A 21,252-nucleotide genomic window follows, 5' to 3' on the forward strand; every position below is an offset into this window, starting at 1 on the left:
ATGGAAGCACTTAAAACCTGTGGTTACCCCAACTGGAGATCTGTCAAAGCCACAGGAAGGTCCAGTAAGACCCCTGCTGAAACAGAACAAAAGAACAACACAACACTGTCATTCCACACGTTGGAGGAGAATGTGCAAAACTCAGGAAGATGTTCAACATCCACCACCTCCCCGTGCATTTCAAACCCAGCAACAGTCTGAGGCAGAAGCTGCTCCACCCTGAGGACTAAACACCCAGACAGAAGCAGAGCAGTGAGGAACAAAACAACTGCTTCACAAACACATGACACGACACAACAGAGCCAACTCCTCAGCCTCAGCAGCCACCTGCACCTGAAGGAGCAGGGACAGTCCTCTGAAGATAGCAATGTGCACATTTAGGACAGAGAAGACAGAGACACCATCTATGTCAAACTGGAACGACAAGCCACTTTAACATTTACTCACTACACTGTATATGTATTGCAGATATCGTAATTAAACTCTTCCTGTTCAAAAAAGAACAAATTGAGTTTTCTCTGGGATCAATAGATCATCTATCTGAGAAAATTTCAGACCCAGTGACTTTCTTCCTGAGAGAAATGACATCACTGTTGCCATTCATGTGTGTTGGGCTGTGAGTTTCAGATACACACATCATTTTCAATCTCCAGGATGAACTTTTAGAATCAACAGTGTGGATATCTGCAACAGACCTCTCAGTATAAAAAGCTATTTCACTAATCTACAATCCAAATGTTACTAGTCATAATTTTGTCACATATCCTAAATTAAAAACACTCCAAATATCCATAATGATTTTGAAAATACTTTCTATTAGTCATAATATGACTCATAAAAATGCAATTTCAAATATCCACATATCGTTTGTGTGTGTTTCTATTTATGCCTCTTCTTTACATTCTGTTTAATTGCCAATTCTCTTGATGCGTTTTGGGTATCTCAAATCAAAAACTGTGACTAGTGACTGGACTGTAGATTTGAGAAATGGGAGAATTCTGTTGCAGATATCCAGACTGTTTCTCCTGGAGATTGAAAATGACACATGTATCTGAAGGACTAAGCCCGGTAACACATGAACAGCAAACACGTCGTCATTTCTCCCAGGAAGAATGATGCTGTGGATGTCTGAAATGTTGGGACTATGAAGACTTAAAATACAGATATCTACAATACATGTCCAGAGTAGTGATAAGGCAGTTTCAGATATGTCAAATTTAGCTTTGACTAATAAAATCAAAGTTGTAATTGGATCTCTTTAAGCACCATTCTGACAAGGAGAAATGCCATCAAGGTGTGGTTTGATTAAAATGGCTTGTCATAACTACAGACACCCAGACCCATGTAACCTAAACAATCTACATTTGTTCAATGGCCCTTAAAGTGTGAACAGCAGCACAAAAGGTTACAGACCTGGGACTCTCCACCAGTCAGAACTGAAGAAGCGGGACCTTCTTGAAGAACCCCAAGCAAGTCCAGTGGTCCACTTGTAGAACTTCAGCTGCACCATGACCTGGATGAATGAGAATCAACACAGACATGTTTACTGTGGGTGCCCAACACTTTGTATTAAACATTTGTTAGGTAACAAACATTAACTACCTAACATGATCCCTGCTGCTGTTTAGAGAATTAATGTTGGTGGTGGTGGGGGGACGACCCTTCAGGTGAAGCATAAAATCAGAAACACATTTAAAAGTAACGCTCTAACCAGTCACTTGTTTCCATTCAGGTACAGTTCTGAATGGAGTTTCCTTAATGGAGCTGCTGCAAGGGCCAGCTACAGAGGAATAAACTATTCTGACAACACGCACTGCCAAGAAGCCCTGCTCTCCTCTCTGACCCCCTGCTCCATCCACTACAATGCAGGCACCAGATGCCGGTGCTCAACAGTCCTGCAGGCTGCCCTGTTGTCACCATTTCTACCTTTTACATGTACAGTAACTTGTCAAAGCATAACGTACTGTGTATTTCTTCTACAGGAGATGTGTAGGTTATCTGTAAATTAATATAAATATGCCATTTTTAATATATACACAGATCTATGTATAAAAAAAATATTCAGAGTTTGTGCAAAAAAGTCCCTGCCACTTCATTTAGTGGACCATAGATTAATATATGCTGCTCTTTAAACCATCTCCATCTTTACCACAGCTCCTAGATCATTTTGTACATATGGTTTTATTTTTACATTGTGCTGATTATAACTATGACGATAAATCTGTGCTGCACCATAGAGCAAAGAAGAGACTGGATGTGTGAACCTGCCATCTGGCACCAACAAGATTCATTATCCTTTTTAATGGACTCACGGTCACAAATCGAGCATTTAAAGGGGACGCAAAGGAACAACATGACAAGCACTTTGATACAACCACATCAACTCAACGGACTATTTGCTAGCCAAGGACATACCAAGAGACTCTGTTACTCTCTGAAGTTGCACAAAACTTCCTCTCAGAGAACAAAAAGCAGGAGGTCGTACGTACAACTAGTCGCTTCTTGTACTGGACATTTTGTCCAGCAAGACAACAACACAGAGGACAAAAACACTCAGCCGAGCTGGCCTTCTTCCCTCCCCCTCAGATGTTACGTTCACAGAACAGAGGAAATAACTGAAAGACAGACTGCTTTAGCTCATAGTGTGCGTAGAGTGTACATGACTATGTTGAAGTGAGGTGACTTTTAATGACAAAACCTGTTGCTTGCTGTGACTTACATTGATGTAACTGTTAACTCTTTGTTTTCGTCAGAGTCTCCAGGGTAACCTATTGTACAGCCCTGTTTTCTGTCTTTTAGTTATTTCTGATGGACAACTCAAACATCTTATGCTTTTGTTTTTACATCTTCAATTTGCACGAACAATTTAATCATTTTAGTTTGTGTCAATTTTTTTTTTTTTATTTATTATTTCTTGTACTTTGGTCAAAACTAAGTGGTGAGCAAAGAAATTTTCATTGTCAATTAAAAAAAAAACTGTCAGTGAAAGAGCTGTCTTATTATTTTTGATTCATAATTCAAATGTTGAAGGCCCACTGAACAAACACCAGCTGTAGCTTGTTTCTATTTACCAAATTACAAATCTTCAAATCCTAGTACATTATAATTCAGTTCACACAAAAAGATCTAATTAGAAACTTCACTAATTTTACGTCTACGTTTAGCTCATATTTGCATCACCGTGTATGGTATGAACCTGTCTCCACTAATGTTTCAGATGAAGTGACTGTGTTGGTGGAAGATAACTAACCTCGGTCCCACCAATGACTTCAGGGTCCACGGGGTCTCAGAGCTTTTTCCACCTCCCTCTCTATGTCTTTGAATACTTCTGGGTCCTCAATGGTCGAAGTAATCTGTGGCAACAAATACTTTGTTATCCTACTTCATAAATAAATACAGAGCAAAGCCAATTAAAAACAATAAAGTGGTGCAACCTGCTAATTAGTACTGCATTAACAAAAGTATTAAATGATCAGGGTAGGTAATGATGTTTACATTATAGTGCCACACTACACGTGCAAAAATGCATTAAAGTCTGACTTTAAGTTTATTTGGGGAAAACTTTGCCTTCACATCTGTAAAACAGAACTATATTAAGAATTATTGTCTTGGTTGGCATCCTGTTCTCTCGTGGGGCCTTTAGCACCTTATCAGCAGAAAATGGAGTCAGTAACTAAAGAAAGGAAATCCCAACTGAGCTCTCTGTTCTATTTAATGAGTTCAGTGCCTTGCTAATGCACCATCATTACTCATATTCTGGCTTTCAAAATGAGCTCAACTCTCTTCGTTGTGGCTGCAAATCTTTGCACATGCAACAAACAAAACAGGTACAAACTATGTTTTTCCGTTTTTTTTCCTGCAATGCCAAACTTTAATAAAACTAGAGACAACTCGTAAATGATGGCACCTCTAAAACGTGCCGTCATACCTTGTAGGGCTTGCCGTTGACCAGGTTGGCTAAAGAGGTGCGAGGGATCTTGCCGGAGCGTGTCTTTGGTAGTGTTTGGATAAAAAGCACTCTCCTGAAGGCAGCAACGGGTCCCACCGTGCTTCTCACAAGCTTCACTATCTCATTTATGATTTCTTCATTTTTCTGCACACCTGAGAAAACAGGACAGCCAAACATTTCAATTTCACACCACCTGGGGTTAAACTTACTGCAATGTGTAACCTGTGAAGGATTTAGCAGCATCTAGTGGTGAGATTGTAGAATGCAACCTTCTGAACATAAGGGAGGTTGGGTTTGTTTGGCTGTCACCTTTAAAACAAAATGTGATTCTCTGTCTAGAGCCAGTGTTTGATTTTGCCATTCTGGGCTACTGTAGAAACATGGCTGCCTTTGTAAAAGGAGACCTGCTCCCTATGTAGATTTAAAATGCTCATTCTAAGATAAAGAAAATGCATTGGTTGGTATTTACCACTGAACATATTTAATACTATAGTCAATTTCAGCTAATAGATTCAACCTGTAAGTGTAGACATTATGTGAGGGAAATAAAGGTGTATTACAAAAGTATTCTCAGTGGGAAACATACAGATGAGTGTTACATTACTGCTCTAAAATACATTTGTCATGCCTCACCATTCTTGAGTACACACAAGGCGAGGGGAACATGACCCTTCAGAGTGTCCTCTAGACCCACCACAGCGCAGTCACCTACTGCAGGGTGCTGCAGCACAGACTGAAACAGACACACACAACCATTGTAATGCCACAGACAAACCTTTGAGGGTGATTTTCAGTTTATCTATTCTTGGTCTATGTCATTAGGATTTTACTTGTAGAGTGCATTGAGACTAGATAATGCAATTTAACCACTCCGTTGTTATCAGTGTCATACCTCTTCTAATGCTCCAGCAGACAGCCTGTGCCCTGCCACGTTAATGACATCATCAGACCGCGACATGATGTACAGGAAACCCTCTTCATCCATAAAACCTGCATCCATGGTGTCATAGTAACCCTGGTAGGAAAAGGGGCAGAAAAGAGCACTGGCATTTCATTAGTGCATAACATATTTGGTGCTGTGTGTTTGGCCGCCTTCACTTTAATTTAGATTTAGGGGCTTAGATTTATTTTAAACATTTTTTAAGGTTAACTGGTTACTTTTATAATATTAAATTTCATTACCACAATCAGAAATGTTGATATGAAACACACAGCATGTATCACATTGATGGAACTACTTTTTTTTTTTGCCAGTAAACCGTTTATTATTCAAACCTCAACACACTGGAGGAGGAAATAGTTCTGAAATATAATATTTTACCACTAGAGGGCCACCTTTTACCACATACTTATCACTAGCTACTCCATTTTTAATCCTCTGCCATAAAAGGGGGAACTTTTCCTGTTTTTTTTTTTTTAAACAAGTACAAGCTATTTTATGCATTTTTTTAGTAATACTAACTTACTGGGAACTTAGTGAAGTACAGCTCCTTGAACAGATCCTGGTTCTGCCAGAGAGACAATGCTGCACCAGGTGGCAGAGGTATTCTGGAAGATATACAGTACAATTTTAAATAAAGCAGTAGGGATGCGGAAAGATGATTTATTTATTTCTCTTAAAGCTACCAGGCTCTGGTAGACGTCACCTTGACTGATCCACACAGAGACCTGGCAGTGCAACACACAGACACACACAGGGGAGACAAGGCAGCAAGGTCACCCCGTCTTTGTTTTTCCAGACTACAATTAATCCCCCTTCCTGACCAGTGTCTTACTCATGATGGTCCCATTTCCTGAACCCAAAGGTCTGAACCCTAAACATGCTTCTGCACAGACTATTTCCCCTACAAGAATTTTCACTCATTAAAAATATTCTGATTCCAATTTGCTACTTTTTTTTTTTTTTTAAAAAAGCCTCCTCCTTTTCCACGTTTTAGCCAAAAGAAAAACCCATATTAAATAATTATAATTGCTCAACTCTTAATGCACCAGTTTGGCTACCTTTTTCTTCCTATGCACAAAAGTGACACTTGAAACAAAAAGATGTATGCAACATATTTTGATTTACATTAAAACTTTCGGGGCTGAAGAGCTGTAACACCTTCCCAGCATCCCCATTGTATAAAAATATCAAATATGATTTTATGAAGCTATAGATGTTTCTGATTAGAGAACAGGGCTGACACAGACTTTGTGGCAATACACTACATGCAGATTCCTCAGAAATTCGCCTTGTTGGCAAAGAGTCAATACTGGCAGCTACAAAGAACTGGGAAATGGCGTTGAATAGTGACAACAGATGGGTAGCAGGCTGAAAGATAAGGTAGCACAAAAGGCTAAGGATTGACTGCTGTGGCTGTTAATGGAGTCCACTTTGGACTAGCACCTTTTACATAAACACATTTCAATTTCCAACCTGAGAACTCTGATAAACCAGGTTGAAGTCTGAATAGTAAATGAATAGAATGATAGTGAATAATAAAGATTAAGTTTGAGTTTAAATGATTAGTGTGAAAAATCTTTGTCGTCACATTTTTAATATGTGTGCATGTGCGAGTGACAGGAGAAATGTAAAGCAATAACTAAGCTGCTCATATGGCTGTGAACACCTCCACTCAACTTACCTCACCACAATATTTCCCAGGGTTCTTGGTTTCACCTCCCGCATGTCATCATCGATCACTGTGACTAGTGGAACAGGAAGAGCATGCAATTCATATTCAGAGGTGGTGTATGATTTACTGATGAAAGTATGAAATACTCTGCAGAGCATTAAAAGCAGTAGCTAGGTTTTATTTTTTATTTTTGCATTGTTGTTCTGATGTAGCTACATCTGTAACTGAAGATCTGTAATATCAACAAATTAAAATAGCACTTACACAACAGAAGCGAATACACGAGGAAGGCTTGTTTGTGACTGGTGTGTAATGTAGTGGGGATATACATCAACATTTCTGATTCTTACCATTGTAACCAGGAACAGGTTTGCCAGCCTGGCCCGCAGGTGGTGTGAGCGAGTTCCCCAGACCGATACATGAGCAGGTGATGGCTGAGCCAGTTTCTGATGAAAGACACACAGCAAGAGAGGTTAATAAAAAAACCTCTATGTGGGAGACTCAAAGGTTATATTAAAAACAGAAGAGCCCTGGAACTGTGGTGAAACATAACATCATCTGGCTTTACTGCTCTATATGCAAAAGCTAAAGCCTGATCTAAGGAGCTTGTGTAGTACTGGGTTGCCTTGCTTTTGTGAGCAGCATTAACCTACATTATGCAAAACTATGACAGTTCCTATGGGCTCTCCCCGACTAAACCACCCAAACTGTGCTCCACTTACAGCAAAGATTTGTCTGTCAGCCACCTTCGTCCAACCAGAGAATGAATAGCAGAATCGATCCCAGTCAGTGAGAAAGATTACATCAGAAATCACACAGCAACAGACCAACCTCAGATCAGTATCTGTCTGTGTTAAACTTAAACTTGACACCACTGAAGAAACACCAACTATTCAGTCAGTGGGTGTTCAATGGTTTATCAGCATGAATACAAGAACAAAGACCCAGCTGAATGCTTCTCTTTGTCTGCTATGTTTTCCTGTTAGCAGGAAAATAAATAAACTACACAGCTAAAATCTATTTTCTGTAGAATCTGAAGGGGTAACATTAATATGCTATGAAGCCATAAACCATTTCCTGTTAATTAAACAGATATGTGATGTTTCAAAAACATCCATCCCATACTAATGAAGTTTACAAACAAGAGGCATAAATTAGCTCATGTGCTGCCATTTTTCTTCACTAATATGCAAATCTATGCACAAGCTAATCCAAAAGGTAATTTAGATCCTCTAATAGGGAGTGCATGCCATGTAAATATGTTTCTGTCATATATTGTTCTTAGACAATTACAGCCAGGAGTATCATGACATTTCCCCTTTAATATGCAAATGTGTGCAGGAATAAATCAGAATTAATTAATAAATTGTTTATTGCACATGGGTGGAGAGTGGGGGTTTTACAGTTTTAGTCATGTTTTGTACTGAAATATCACTCAGTTGCAGCACTAATTATCAATAGCTGATGGCTAAAGTGATCTGTATTCTGAGAGCAGAAAGGCCAAAAGCAAAACATTTAAGCTTGCAAGGTACCTATGCAAATGACAACTCAGTCAATGTGATGTAATGTTCACAGTGTGCAAAAAAACACTTCCTGGATCCCTCACTGAGGGCAAGCTATAGCAGCAGAAGACTTCACCAGGGTTACACACCTGTCAGCTACAAACACAAAGGCAAGGCTGCAGTGAGAAGCTAGCTTCCAGAACTACTTGATAACAGAGCGACTAAACAGCGCTCCATAAAAAACACTCATAAAAACACTGGTATTACGAGTCAAAACCTCTGCAGGGTTGTTTAAACGGCAACATGGTAAACAGTAGATACTGGGATGTGAAAGGATGTGAAAGAGATTAGAGTTACGGGGCATGAGGTCAGCAGAGACAGAGACATAATTTCCAGCATCTTTCTGAACTACTGGCTCTGTTAACTAACGTAGATCTCTACTATTAATCAAACAAATGCTAACGGCTATCGACCTGCTTCCCATTTCAGCACACCAGCCGTCAAAGACGTGAAGTCGAGGCAAGGTGGCTGCTGTTAAATGAGGAGGGGATTAAGTTATCAAATGAAGAGAAAGGTCTAAAGTAAAACTTCCCCCAACTTCAACGGCCTCTAAACTGGCAAACACATCTGCATCACTCATCAGTGGCTAGTTAGCCACTCCCTGGAGGTTCCAGAGCCCCATCACTGTTGGCAGAGCCTGGGCTAAGCACCAAAGATAAAAATATAACCATTTAGTTCGGCCCACTTGGTCAAAGGGTCTCTACAGTTTGCTGACAGACCACAAACAAACTCACTACTACTTGCATATCTATGATCAAACAGAAGAGTATTAAGTGTCCAGTTTTCAAGAGTAAAGCAATTTATTGTTTCTGTTTTAATATTTGTGCGATTATTCTGTGAAAAAAAAAAAAAAGACATTGTGCCTCCTCCATTTTATGCAAAATTAAAAACAAACCAGACAATACAATATAATAATAATATAATCAAATTGCATCGTGTTGAAACTAGAGGGCATAATGAGGTAATACTAACAAACCAATATATTACTCTGACCCTGCAGGACGCTATAAGGGTCATTTAAAAGCTCTACTGAACTGCATGTCGATTAGGGCTCACCACAACCACTGAACCGTGTCAGCCTGAGTGGAGTGTTTAAACCTGGCTGTTTACAGCAAGACCCAGGGTTCACGGATGGTGCTTTGTGCCCAGAGAGTAAATTTAAAACCCAAATGAAAAAAGACAGTATAATTGCACCTTGACATTTTACAAGGCATACAGAAAAAAGAGAACTGGCTGTGCTGCCTTGAAGCATAAAAATCAAGGCTTTGGAAAGCAAAAATTTCTCAATAATTTGTTATCTAACTAAAAATGTCCTCCTAACACATATATGAAGGATGATAAGCTGACAAGAACAGAGTTCAGTCTTTTAAAGTTTAAATGTTTACCAAGAACTCCTAAAGCTTCTTCCTCAGCCCACAATATAAAGGGATAATAGATTATAACACAGCAGCTGTCTATTTATATTCTTACTCCCTGCAGCTCAGAGAGAACAGATTAATTAAAACACCTCTAAAACATTTTGCTTACCTGCAAATATATGACAGTGCGACATTTTGAAAAGTGCTATAGGGATCTGCAGCTCACTGAAGAAACACTGCATTCTATTATTTCTTTAAAAAAAAAAAAAAAAAAAAAATCAGTCTAACCCTACTCATGTAGATACACTGGTCCAAATCATGTCCATTTAAGGGTCAAGATGAAAACCCACATGAACTAAAACAAAGTACCTGCACTGTATTCTGGTCACACTGTGCTGGATAGGAAAGAGACAACACAGGCTGAGACAGATGAGTAAATGCCAGAGAGAAGTGAAACGGAGCTAAAACGCCACCTGTAGGCTGGAGTCATCCACACAATGAAGCTGTGTGGCTGTCTATACATTTGTCTGACTGGTGGTGTGATTCCTTGGAAGACGAACACACGCACACACACACAAAAACACACACACATCTCCGGATCAGTCTTCCTCTACTCACTCTGTCTTTTCCTTTTCTTTAGCTGCTTCTCGCTCCCTTGTGTTCCCTTTGCCTCTGTACACAAACAAATCAATCTTCCTTCGACCTGTTAGAGATGAGCGTGGTCAGTGAGAGGCATTCTTAGTGTGATGAATGGATTGAAGGACAAAAGGGTTGTTGGAGGATGTGTTTGAAATGTGGAATTGGTGATATGGTGGTGCCTTTTCAACTGAGAAGGTGACATCAAACAGCCATGCTCATTACTAGCTCGTCAGGAAAAACAAAGACAGCTCTCTGATCCTGCACCCTCTTCTCTTCCTGAAACTCCTCAATTGCTCCACTTCTTTCTAAAAAAGATGAAGTTACTGCCTTTTCCTCAAATCCTTCTCTTCCATTCTGTCTGTAGGGCCTGCATGGCAATATTGACAAAGGGTAATGGTGGGATTGATCATTAAGAAACCTAAAAAAAAGCAGAAGAGACTATAACACTCATACCTCAGATGCATTCTTTTTGAATCAGTGCAGAATATGGCGAAATATTGTTAGAGATGTATCTCTTTAAACTTGTACTGGAGTAGTGGCAAAGGTACAGGCCAGGTATGCTACACAGCCATAAATATTCATCAGATCAGCAGATTAACATACTATCATGTCAGAAACACAGTAAAACAAAAAATTGAGATGATAACTGACATCTGTCACACTGATAGAAAAGCGTTGACCGACTGCCAAATGTTACTCTAACTGCTGGGTGTGTTTGCTAACAAGCTGACCACAGGCCAGTGTTTACAGACTGATCCCAATGTACCAAAATGAAAATAAAAGTTCCATGTGAATTCAATGTGCTGGGCTATGAGCCAAAATACTGTATTTATTTATTTATTTATAAACAAAAACAAAGGAGGTCATTTAAACATGTAAATGAGACATCAGGTGAATGGCACTGCTTGTCCCTGCTGCCTGATGGCTCCTTCTCCTAATTGGGCTCAGGCAGTAATGTTCACCTTGGATAACAGCACAAACACAAAATACTAAGAAGAACTGGAAATGGCACTGACTTCTCTGGTCTGTCACAGAGACATTTATGTGTTGGGTGATCAACAGGGAAGGTAACTCTTACAGGTGCAAGAATAGTGCACAAACAAGCAGCACTTGTCACTTAAAACAACCCCCTGTGAGAAATAGCCAAGAGGGTGTTTTCTCTACAACACACATGCACAGCAGTGCTCCCAGTTGTCCTGGTGACGTTTGGTTGCTGGGAGAACCTGGTCAGTAGCTAAACAAGATCATCAACCCAAGGTCATTAAGAAAAACAACAGTGGTGTAGGAGGATGAGAACAGAGAGAGGACAGACAGCAGCAGAAACTAGCTGGCCAGTTTCTCTTTATTGCTATATTTATAGTACATTTACATTTTGTGTACTGCAGACATATACTGAGAATCTATTTACTATAAACTACATACTTTCACACTGAAAATATGAAAAATCTTTTACAGTATACTACATAAATGCAAACATTCAAATAAAACATGTCTAGTTTTAAGACGTGTGAGCATGGTGGTGTATTTTCTGCACTGTTATGTGAATTTAGGTGCAAGAAGGTCCAAGTGACATTAGTTCTGCTAGGAGTCATAGTTTAGGCTGCTCATACTAAAACCATCATCGGCAGTCTGCTGAGAAGTCAAACACAGGTAGAAACCAAAGGATTGGTTAGCTGGGCTTTTCTGCTTGGGCTGAATGTTAAAATGAAAACTAACAAGACAAAAAAGTGAAGCGAGAGTAAAATTCATGTGAAACGAAGTAATGTTGCAGCAAGTGCAAAGAGTTGGTGATGCCACACACCAAAGACAGGCATGAAAGAAAGATAAGCAATGAAGTAAAGCACACACACATCAGCAAGTGCTCTCCTATTTAAAACTCAAACCCCCTTATCACTTTTCGGGCAGCTCGGCTTATTCGCTCAAAGCTAAGTTTATGCATACAAATTCACTATTTAACTTGCTAAAGAAAGACCTCCATCTTGTGCCTTACAAACCTTAGCAGACAAAGGCTACAGCGGCTAGGAACGAAAGACAGATGAAATCCCAGGCTAGAGAGCTGATGACAGCAGCCTGCAGTAAAACGAGGAGGAAACACAAACATGGCTGCTCAGCTTTCTGAAATGCAATTACCAGCACAGGAGCCACGACATATGTGCTACTGTCTCTGCAGCAATGTAATCAAACCAAGCAAGCAACAGGAGCTTCTTGGTGCTTGGTGTTGAATGATATGAGGCACAAAACCAGGGCCAACTGAGCACACTGGTGACAAGACACAGGTACGATTTACTGAAACTTACTAGTTTTTTTTTTTTTGTCTACATTTTTTAGAAGTTGAGAAACTGGTCTATATATAGGGAGGAGGTGGGATGGATAAGGATCAATAAGGGGAAATATGAAGGACTGCTTATTGCCAATACAGATATTTATACAGTCCAGTTGCAGTTCAGTGTTTTCTGTCATTTACTGTGCACTAAAAGTCGCATTAGTGACATTTCATTCCAAAACCAGGAACATTCATATCCACTTGTCTGGGAATTCTCACCAAAAAAATAGAAATTAGGCTGCAGGGATTTGCTTTCATTCAGATTGGTCACTGATTTTGTCAACTTAAAACACGAGCAGTTTAGGCATTGCAAAACTACTTTTCTATGTCATTTCTGGGCCTTATATTCTGCATCAGCACACTGATTTGTGCAGGATAGGATTACAACAAAGAACTTAATAAGCTGACCACACAAGGATATCCTGTAGGTGCTGGTATTTCCAGATTTACCACTGCAGACGTACTATTTCTGTTGAGCTCTGTGGTTTCACATTAGGATCCCTCATTAATTGCCCCTGATCCAGTGTAGTACTGCCTGTCTGCTGAAATAGTGAATGCTGGGCTGTTAAAGCCTGTTTTTCTTTAGTGAGTGCTTTTAGGAGGCTGTAAACCTGCCCTTCACAGACCTTCTGAGACTTACTATTTTCCAAGAACAGAAGATGTGTGGAAAACAATTCTGTACCACAGCTGCATTCGCCAAAGGCCAGAGGGAGAAACTGTAAATTCTACAATTTATTTGACAAGACGGATGCTTTTAGAAGGGCCAGGTCATTTTGTCATAGATAATTCAATTCTGTGTATAAAGGCATCTGCTGTCTGTCACAGAGATTCAGAGAAACAAAGACGAACAGAGTCGGGCACAAACACCTAAAATACTAGTGTAAGTCCATCCGCCACCCCTCGCTGGTAAAGCTGCCAAACGCCACCAACTGGAAACACACATTTGTTGCCAGGCAACACCAGTGACATCAGCAACCTTCATCATCACCCCCTCCACCCCCTGCCAATGGCACTTGGGCTTAAAATAGCGCATAGATTATTATCAGGCTTCAAAATGGCAGACATTGTCTCATACAGCACATGAGAGAAACTGAGCCAGGCTGCATGTGGCTTCAGCTGGTTCAGACTGTCCTTACATGTGTGTCCTGGGTGGGGTGGGGTTTGCAGGTGCTGTAGGTCTGTGCATGTGGAAAAACAGCATATACACAAAAATATTGATAGTGATGGTAAAGAAGGAGAGACAGAGGAGAAAGTGTTGGTGGAAAAAAAGAGCAGTGTGGTGTCATGTCTGGGTTGATGAGACAGGATGAATCAGCGCATCACATGACAGCGGGAGGCTGAGAAATGATGGAGTCCACTGCACATGGGAATAACAAGCGCATCAATCACTGCCCCTCTGTATCAGCAAACTAAATCTCGCCTGCACCAACCAAGCACGCCAGAGTTCAAACAAATCACAAGTTAAATTGGTCATATTAGTTAAATTCTCATCCATGAGCTTGTCAGCACAATAAAACATTTCCAGCAAAGAGATTGTGAATTTCCCACTGTGGGAGATCACTGGCAAAAAGACACTGTATGCCCGACAGATATAAAACTGGCTGGCATGGTGCTATTTGTCTATGGATATGCATTCCACAGAAAATCCCTGAAATCCAACCCTGCTAGCAATACTGTTTTTAAATTGAACAGAAGACAAGTTTCAAGCCATGGCCTCCCCTCTGCTGTACATCATACTGTCTCTCTTCATGGCACCGTCACGACAAACTGGCTGTTTTGTATCAGCTGACTCTCTTTCATTTTCCGGGGCCATGGGAAGATCTAAGGAGAGCTGCACTACGAAGGAGAGCCTTTTGTATGAAGCGACTGTTTACCAATCAGCTCTGATGCACAGTTGGCGAGGTAGGAAAAGTCTCGAGGGATGGATGGAAAATGATTCAAACTAAACCCTGAGCCATTTTTAATCTTTTCTGGAGGTATGCACCAGGCACAGATGATGAACTGTTTCTAGCACAGGAGGATGATGTCAAAGATAATACATTTGATGATGCATCTTTTAACAGAAGCAGGTTAGGAAAAAAAAAAAACTACTCAGTTTGATAAATAAAGAATTCTACACTGATGATACAGCAGCTTTACACGGAGGAGCTGGAAAATACACAGAAGATGGCAGAGACAGGTAGGGGATCAAAAGCACATTATTAAAAAGCTAATCCAGTGACAAATTAATTTAGCCAGTGAACTGAAATTAAACTGCATGTTTTTCAGCTGTCCATGACACCTACACTGGCTTACCTAGTAGGAGAAGGAGCAATCCTGATGAAATATACTTCATCTATAAGGATCCAATGGTAAAACAAAACTAATAAAATATGAAAGAAAAATTTACACCTTTTTCCAAAATTGGAATCCCCTGCAAAGGTCATCCCAATTTAATGTGAAGATTTGTCATATTTGGCATCAACAAATGCATGTATCTTTCTAACGGGTACCCTGGAGAAGCTCATATTATTCTACTTTAAAATTTTTGTGCAACACTGTCTTCACCTGCTCTTCCCATTACTCATTTCTCACCATCGATTATAGCTTTCAGCTGCTGAATATTACATATTACAGGATTACAAGCATCAGCTGGAAAGATTTATGAGCAACTGCACTGCTGACTGATTTTGTCCTATTTCTATTTGCAGGTGCTTACAAAAAGCAAAGGTCCATACAAGCAAAAGGACAGATCTATCTATATTTATCAGTGGAAATACCAATGTGTGTAAGAATAACTTAAAGACTGTCAAAAGTTTGAAAATATCTTGATTCAAAATTAGAAGTCAGAAGAAGCAAACTAAGCTTTTCAGGTAATTTGACTCCAGTGAGTTTCTCTCTTCTTTTCTGCCTATTTTAGAGTAAATAAGCTTTGAATGCTAAACTGCTTTTCATTGACCAACTTGATTTTCTTCTGTTAAGGGGGAAGATGAAGGAGAGACATCAGAGGCTCAACACTGATAAATGCTGCTTGATCAATGTCCTGTCTGCAGAACGACGGTCGAACAGTGCACCCTGACACTCCCAGCTGTGTGACTTATGAACTCAGTGCCTCAGGAGGAAACAGTTTTATTAAAAACAGTGTAGACTTATATGATTTACTGACATTAGATGCCAGTCTGAAGTTAGAACTCTTTATATATAACATCTTAGAATCACATTGCTTGAAATATGCTACAAAGTCAGGAGACCATGCTGGAAATAATGAAAGTTTTATTAACAATTACACTGAGGAGACACAAGCTCACTCTATTTCAGGCTATAGGAATGTGTAGTGGTAAGACTTTATTTGCGCCTCTACTGGTAATTTTCTGTTAAAAACATAAAGTAACAGCGACCATGGCTAATGCAACTACATGAATGTGAAAAAAATGAGCTTACACAACTTAAGATCAACTCTAAAAAGTCGTTCTGTTCTTTCCCTAACTCCAGAATGACATCGCAAACCAATGATGATTTAATGGGTATGTGTATATCAGTGAATAGTGTCTTTTTCCTGTCTCTTTCAGCCATGCATTTCAAGAGAAACTGCCACAGACATATAGCCAGAGAGCAAGTGAGACAAGTAGTGACCCACTCTACCATGAAAGAAGGGAGAACACATTTGGATTGCAACAGTGGCCACCAGCTGCCTGTTATTGAGTTTAGCAGGGGGTGAAGAATCCAAAGGGATTTACACATCTAGACCGAAATCAAAGAGGGCACCAGAGGTTTTTCTCTCAACTCAATAAATCACCTGGCTTGGATGGCAACAAAGTGTGAAAGAATTTGGTTTGGGTGCGTGTGTGTGTGACAAGAAGAGAAAATAAGTAAGATTCAAGCATGAACATCCTCATGTTCGAATGAAATGAATGTCTCACAAAATGCTGAGGCTAGAGGAACAAAGACGGGCAGTTTCACCAGCACAACCAGGCTCCAACCATATGTACTGTCAGACAGACAGTGCATAGATGTAGGTACAGGCAGAGAATTATGGAGTTGAATTAAATATTATAACAACTGAATTAAATACTATAAAAACTAAAAAGGCTTGCAGAATGTCATAATCTTGTGCTTGCCTGTGTGCACTGCTGCTCATTCAAAACCTTCAACTCCCACACTGCTTAAATGAACAGGAACTGCTCATCCAAAAGCCTTATGTAACAAAGACCACAGCATGGGTGTTGAAAATGACATAAAAATATCACAGAGAATAAATTCACTGCCATTGCTGCATTTTCTAACCCAATGCTAAGCACAAACACACATTAGATATAGTCATGTTCCAATTCAATTCATGAACACCATCAGCAGACCTCCAGTGAAGACTAAACCTGCAGCTCTTCCCCAAATGAATCTATCATGCATTACGAACACCAAAAGAGTTGGTTAGCTAACTATCTCGTAACTTTTGGCATGTGTGTATAGTGTGTATATGTATGTAATGGGCTAAAAATTCCACCAGAATCCGGACAGACTTAGCTAAAACTGGACAGCATTGGTTTAATATTCATCCAGAAGATGCAGTTTTGAATAACACCACGCCATATATGGGAGAGGAATACAGCAGGATAGGCAATTTAAACTGAAGTGACTGAATTGATAAATCACACATCCAATTATCCTTTTTGTGTTATTACAAAATTTATCATAGCTCACTGTGTTCTGAAGAACAACAATAAAACTGTGAAGATGAGAGGACATGACATTAGCATGATGGCACATGACGGCAGAGTGACTGAACTCAGACCTCCAAGAGGCTAATTGGGTCTTACCCATATAAAAATGACTAGAAGCACACTTTCAAGAAAACTGCTAAACTCAAATTCACTTGTCTAATGTACAACCACTGGACAGTGACTTAAGGAGTATGACCTAGCAAGGCTTTAACACGATAGCTGAGACTCAGCTCTGTGAGCATAATCTAAAGTGCACTGGTGCAAAATGGCTTGGAGGTATTGACTGTATTCATGGAATTTTTTAAGGACTAGACAGAGCAAAGTATAAGCACTTCTGCATCACGGCTGATTAACGACAAATTACTGTTATTACGTTTAAGTGAAAAATCGACATAATCACATTCTATTGAGTAAGTTTGATTTGGTGAATTTGACCTCTCGCAGAAAAGCTGGGACTAGGACAATAAAGAATCATCGAGCAGTTTGAATTAAAGCACAGAGGGAGAACCAATTTCAGATTCTGCCCCTGAACTGTTTTGAGCTTGTTTTCTTTGCTTTATCTCTTCACTAAGCACAAAACTAAGTCCTCACATCTCAGCTAGTCACTTAGTGTCCCCTGCGGACCCAAAGTCAATTCAACATTAGCAAACTGAATGAAAAGCAATGCCAATCAAGCCCCTTGTTTAAATGCTGCCCTGGAATGTGACCAATTAGAGAAGTGTTCTCTGGAGTTCTCCCACATTACGATGGCTGACAATGAGTTAGAAGATGAAAGCCTGGCCATCTTGAATTTAAATAGCATTTTCTACATCCAATATACTGACAGCTAGTAGTAGAAAAGCATGTAAAACTACCTATGTACACAATGAGCCCTATGTTCTTATGTCTTTAAATTGTATTGTTTTCTATTGTAAAGTATTTTAAGACATAGAAATGATGTTTTCCCCAGAAGTACCCCCCACTGACCTCAGCTATCATTTCATCTATGGCTGATCCTATCTGGTTCTGACTGAGATTCACTGGTGCTAATGACATTACTTTTTGTGATGATCATTTCCCAGAGAGGGTTAGAAATTCAAACAAAGGAGTCTTTAATGTCATAATTACTCCAGTAGAAGGGCTTCTATCCACTGGTCTACAGTACCAGAGGTAGAAGGGTTTTCATCAAAGAGGGAAGTGTGATAAAATATGCTTCATAATGGCAGAAGACCTTTCGGAAACAGTGATTTTCTGGAGTTATGCCTCTTCTCAAGGCCAAGTTAATGTCAATGGGCTAATAAAGTACAGCAAAGACTACATTTATAGTCTCCTCATCCTGATAAACTTTAGAATGAGTCTAAAGGATCAAGTTAAATTAAAGTACACAGTTGATGCTAACAAAGTAATTGAGGCCCTCAAAATGGTTTCCTACTATCTATATCAAAAGAAATCCCTCTTGTTTAGTCAAAGTGCTTCTCAATCTACATAACTGACGTAACTGAACTGCACTAGACAGCTTCCCACATCACATGTGGTAGGGAATAAATGTATACACAATCTCTACTTCTACCACCAGAAATCCTGTGTCAGCCTGGTTGTTCTGTAATGCTTCATACTAAGCAGAACCAATTAAAGAGAACAGAACAAGTGTCAATGAGTCCAGCTTTCAGTGCACTGCACAGTCACTTTTGTTTTTTCAATTTGCTACTTTCTGTCAAACATGCAACTCTGGTCTAAAAGTAAAATATGGAATCAGATAAGCCAAGTGTATTTCCCAGTGCAGCTTTAAATATAGCGAATCAACAAGGTATAAAATCATTCTCCAACTGAGAGCCTTCCCTCTGATTTCTGTTTTTAGACAGTAAAAGCCTTCCTACCAGTCTGCCACCAGTGGTCCAGAACAGGAACCCCAAAGCTCCTCTTTGCCCATTCCAGCGTCTCCACATCACATCGTTCTCCTGCCACAAATAATGCCCGCAACCTGCAAGGACAGAGCACATCCGTCAGTCACCTTAAGGAAACATGACATTTTTAGCCACTCACAAATAGTCAGGATAAGTCAAAAACATATATGCAAAACATACATTTTATGTTTGTTTTTTTAATTAACCAAGTTCATGTTTAAACAGTCTGAAACCACTTTCTGTTGTCTTAAAATGTTAAAGACAAAAAGGTGCTGCATAGATGTTTCCAAATGATGCACTATTTTGTAATTTGCCTCAGCTGGCCTGCAACAAAATTTAACAAGTTAGTGTGAAGTAGATGCTTCATGGATTTGGCCATCTGTGTGTTCTAAAATCCAGGCTATATAAACGGTCCTAAAAGCTCTGTAGCCTGTGATTTACTTTTAAGTGTTTTGCAAAGTGAAACACCTGACTCCTTAGTGTCTTGCTTAAAGGATCACTTCACAAACACTCAGTTCTACATTTTCCTTAACCTAAAACTTATAGGCATCTTACTTACCCAGTATCTGGAGACAACAAACTTCTGCAGGAACATTTGAATCTGTCAGACTTACCTTACTAGTCTATCCTTTAAGCTTTAGTTTGCTCCTAATTTAGACAACTGCTACTCCCTGGGTTAACATAACCCTCCCTCTATGCCCTACAATTGACCCAGAACACAGCTGTTTCTATCTGTAGCCCCAATATCTCCCACATCATTCTCTCCCAAACTCCTGCTGATGGCTGCCCCTGGCTGCTCATGTCTAATTAAAAACACTGCTGGTTGTTCACTACAAGGCTGTGAGGGGAGCCAGGTCTAGGCCACAGTGCAGCCAAAGATGCTAGTTGATCATTACATTTTCCACAAATGACTGCGGGTCACCACTCAACTCTCAACCCTCCGCGATAACAAAATGACCTTCCAACTCAAATCAAACTTGAAGTGATGTAGTCTATTTTCTGTGAAAGGCAAGAAAAATTTTCACCAAGTCACTCTCACCGAGCTGAATCATACCTTTTCTGTTACAATTCTCCCAGAACCAAATTCTAGTCTCCAACACTTCTTTGTAACTTGTCTTAGGAATATTATGTAGTCTGGTTTTTCTGGTTTTCAGTAGGACTGTGTTTATGGAACATGGAGCTACACCACCAAAAATAAAGAATTTATGTTTGTAAGCAGAAAAATCTTCAAAATGTTCTGTTATTGCTGTCCAAATGTTAAAAGATAACTGAGAATAAATGAATGATTGACTTGCTGCCCTGGCAGTGACATTATGTTCTTGCAATACCCCATAATACTCACCACTATGCTTATAGTTAAGACGACTCAGATTCACACTGAGGATTCTGGTTTTCTGGGTTCAATGGAAGTGCATGTTATGATTCATGCAGACACTGAACTCAATAATGTTAGCAAGGAGGAGCAGCAATGGTTTGGCTGCTACCCAAGCTCAGAGTGGCTCAAGCACAGTTACAGATAGTATAAACATCTGTGTTCTGCTTTCAGTAAGGAAAGTATCTTAAAAAAGAAATACACTTCTACACTTTCTGAAGTCATTCTCAGAAAATAAAGAATATGTAAATGTTTTTCACATCCCAAAAGTATGTAAGTTACATTTAAGATATTAATTTCACTGCCTAACATGATGAGAAACATCTGTTTCAAAATAAACTTCCTCTCCCACATGCAGCATGAGGACAAACAAAGACTAATTACTCTACATTTGAACCACCAAATGTATTGCTTGTTTATTCTGGCATCCACTATAGGGTATTAATAGTAAATACAGATATTCCCTCAGTGAAAAATTAAATTAAATAAATTAGCTACAAAATGTTAAAACTACAAAAAATATTTCTATGGCAGAAATGGTAAACATAAGGTCACTCATTATATATATATATATATATATATATATATATATATCTCAACAGCCAGAGTCCTGCACTGTATCACCTTTTTTTTTTTTTTTTTTTATATAAGTGGGGCTCTCAGAATCCAGTTAGTGCTTCAGTCTTTAAAACACCATTGACAGTGTCTCTGCCCCTTCGTCATGCTACATTTATGCAGAGCACTGCTGCCTTCACAACTTTGATAGCCCGGCAACCAGACTCCCAGTGTAGTTTTCATATCCAGTGACAAGTTATGGCTCAAGCACATCAATAAGGTCCAGGGCTATTACAGCT

General features: G+C 39.5%; 2 protein-coding genes across 12 annotated transcripts in view; one reads left to right on the plus strand and one right to left on the minus strand.

The window, feature by feature from the left end:
• The window catches only part of ppfia2 (PTPRF interacting protein alpha 2), a 105,278-nt gene extending 102,743 nt beyond the window's left edge, over positions 1 to 2,535 (plus strand). For 6 of the 7 annotated variants that reach the window (XM_026326416.1, XM_026326417.1, XM_033325037.1 and 3 more), the window contains one exon: positions 1,733 to 2,535. The gene's annotated coding sequence lies outside the window, so the exon portion shown is untranslated. The remainder of the gene's footprint in view (positions 1 to 1,732) is intronic. The other variant, XR_004463024.1, reaches the window with a different exon arrangement.
• acss3 (acyl-CoA synthetase short chain family member 3) overlaps positions 1 to 21,252 on the minus strand; it is a 48,097-nt gene that overhangs the window by 15,721 nt on the left and 11,124 nt on the right. For all 5 annotated transcript variants that reach the window (XM_026326424.2, XM_026326423.2, XM_026326425.2 and 2 more), the window contains 8 exons: positions 19,000 to 19,103; positions 6,915 to 7,010; positions 6,574 to 6,637; positions 5,416 to 5,497; positions 4,842 to 4,964; positions 4,583 to 4,682; positions 3,929 to 4,101; positions 3,251 to 3,353 (listed from right to left, as the gene is read on the minus strand). In XM_026326424.2, coding sequence (XP_026182209.1) covers positions 3,270 to 3,353; positions 3,929 to 4,101; positions 4,583 to 4,682; positions 4,842 to 4,964; positions 5,416 to 5,497; positions 6,574 to 6,637; positions 6,915 to 7,010; positions 19,000 to 19,103 — 826 coding nt within the window. In that variant the 3' untranslated portion in view covers positions 3,251 to 3,269. The remainder of the gene's footprint in view (positions 1 to 3,250; positions 3,354 to 3,928; positions 4,102 to 4,582; positions 4,683 to 4,841; positions 4,965 to 5,415; positions 5,498 to 6,573; positions 6,638 to 6,914; positions 7,011 to 18,999; positions 19,104 to 21,252) is intronic.

Source organism: Mastacembelus armatus, chromosome 23 (genome assembly GCF_900324485.2).
Source record: "Mastacembelus armatus chromosome 23, fMasArm1.2, whole genome shotgun sequence".
In the NCBI taxonomy this organism is placed as follows: domain Eukaryota; kingdom Metazoa; phylum Chordata; class Actinopteri; order Synbranchiformes; family Mastacembelidae; genus Mastacembelus; species Mastacembelus armatus.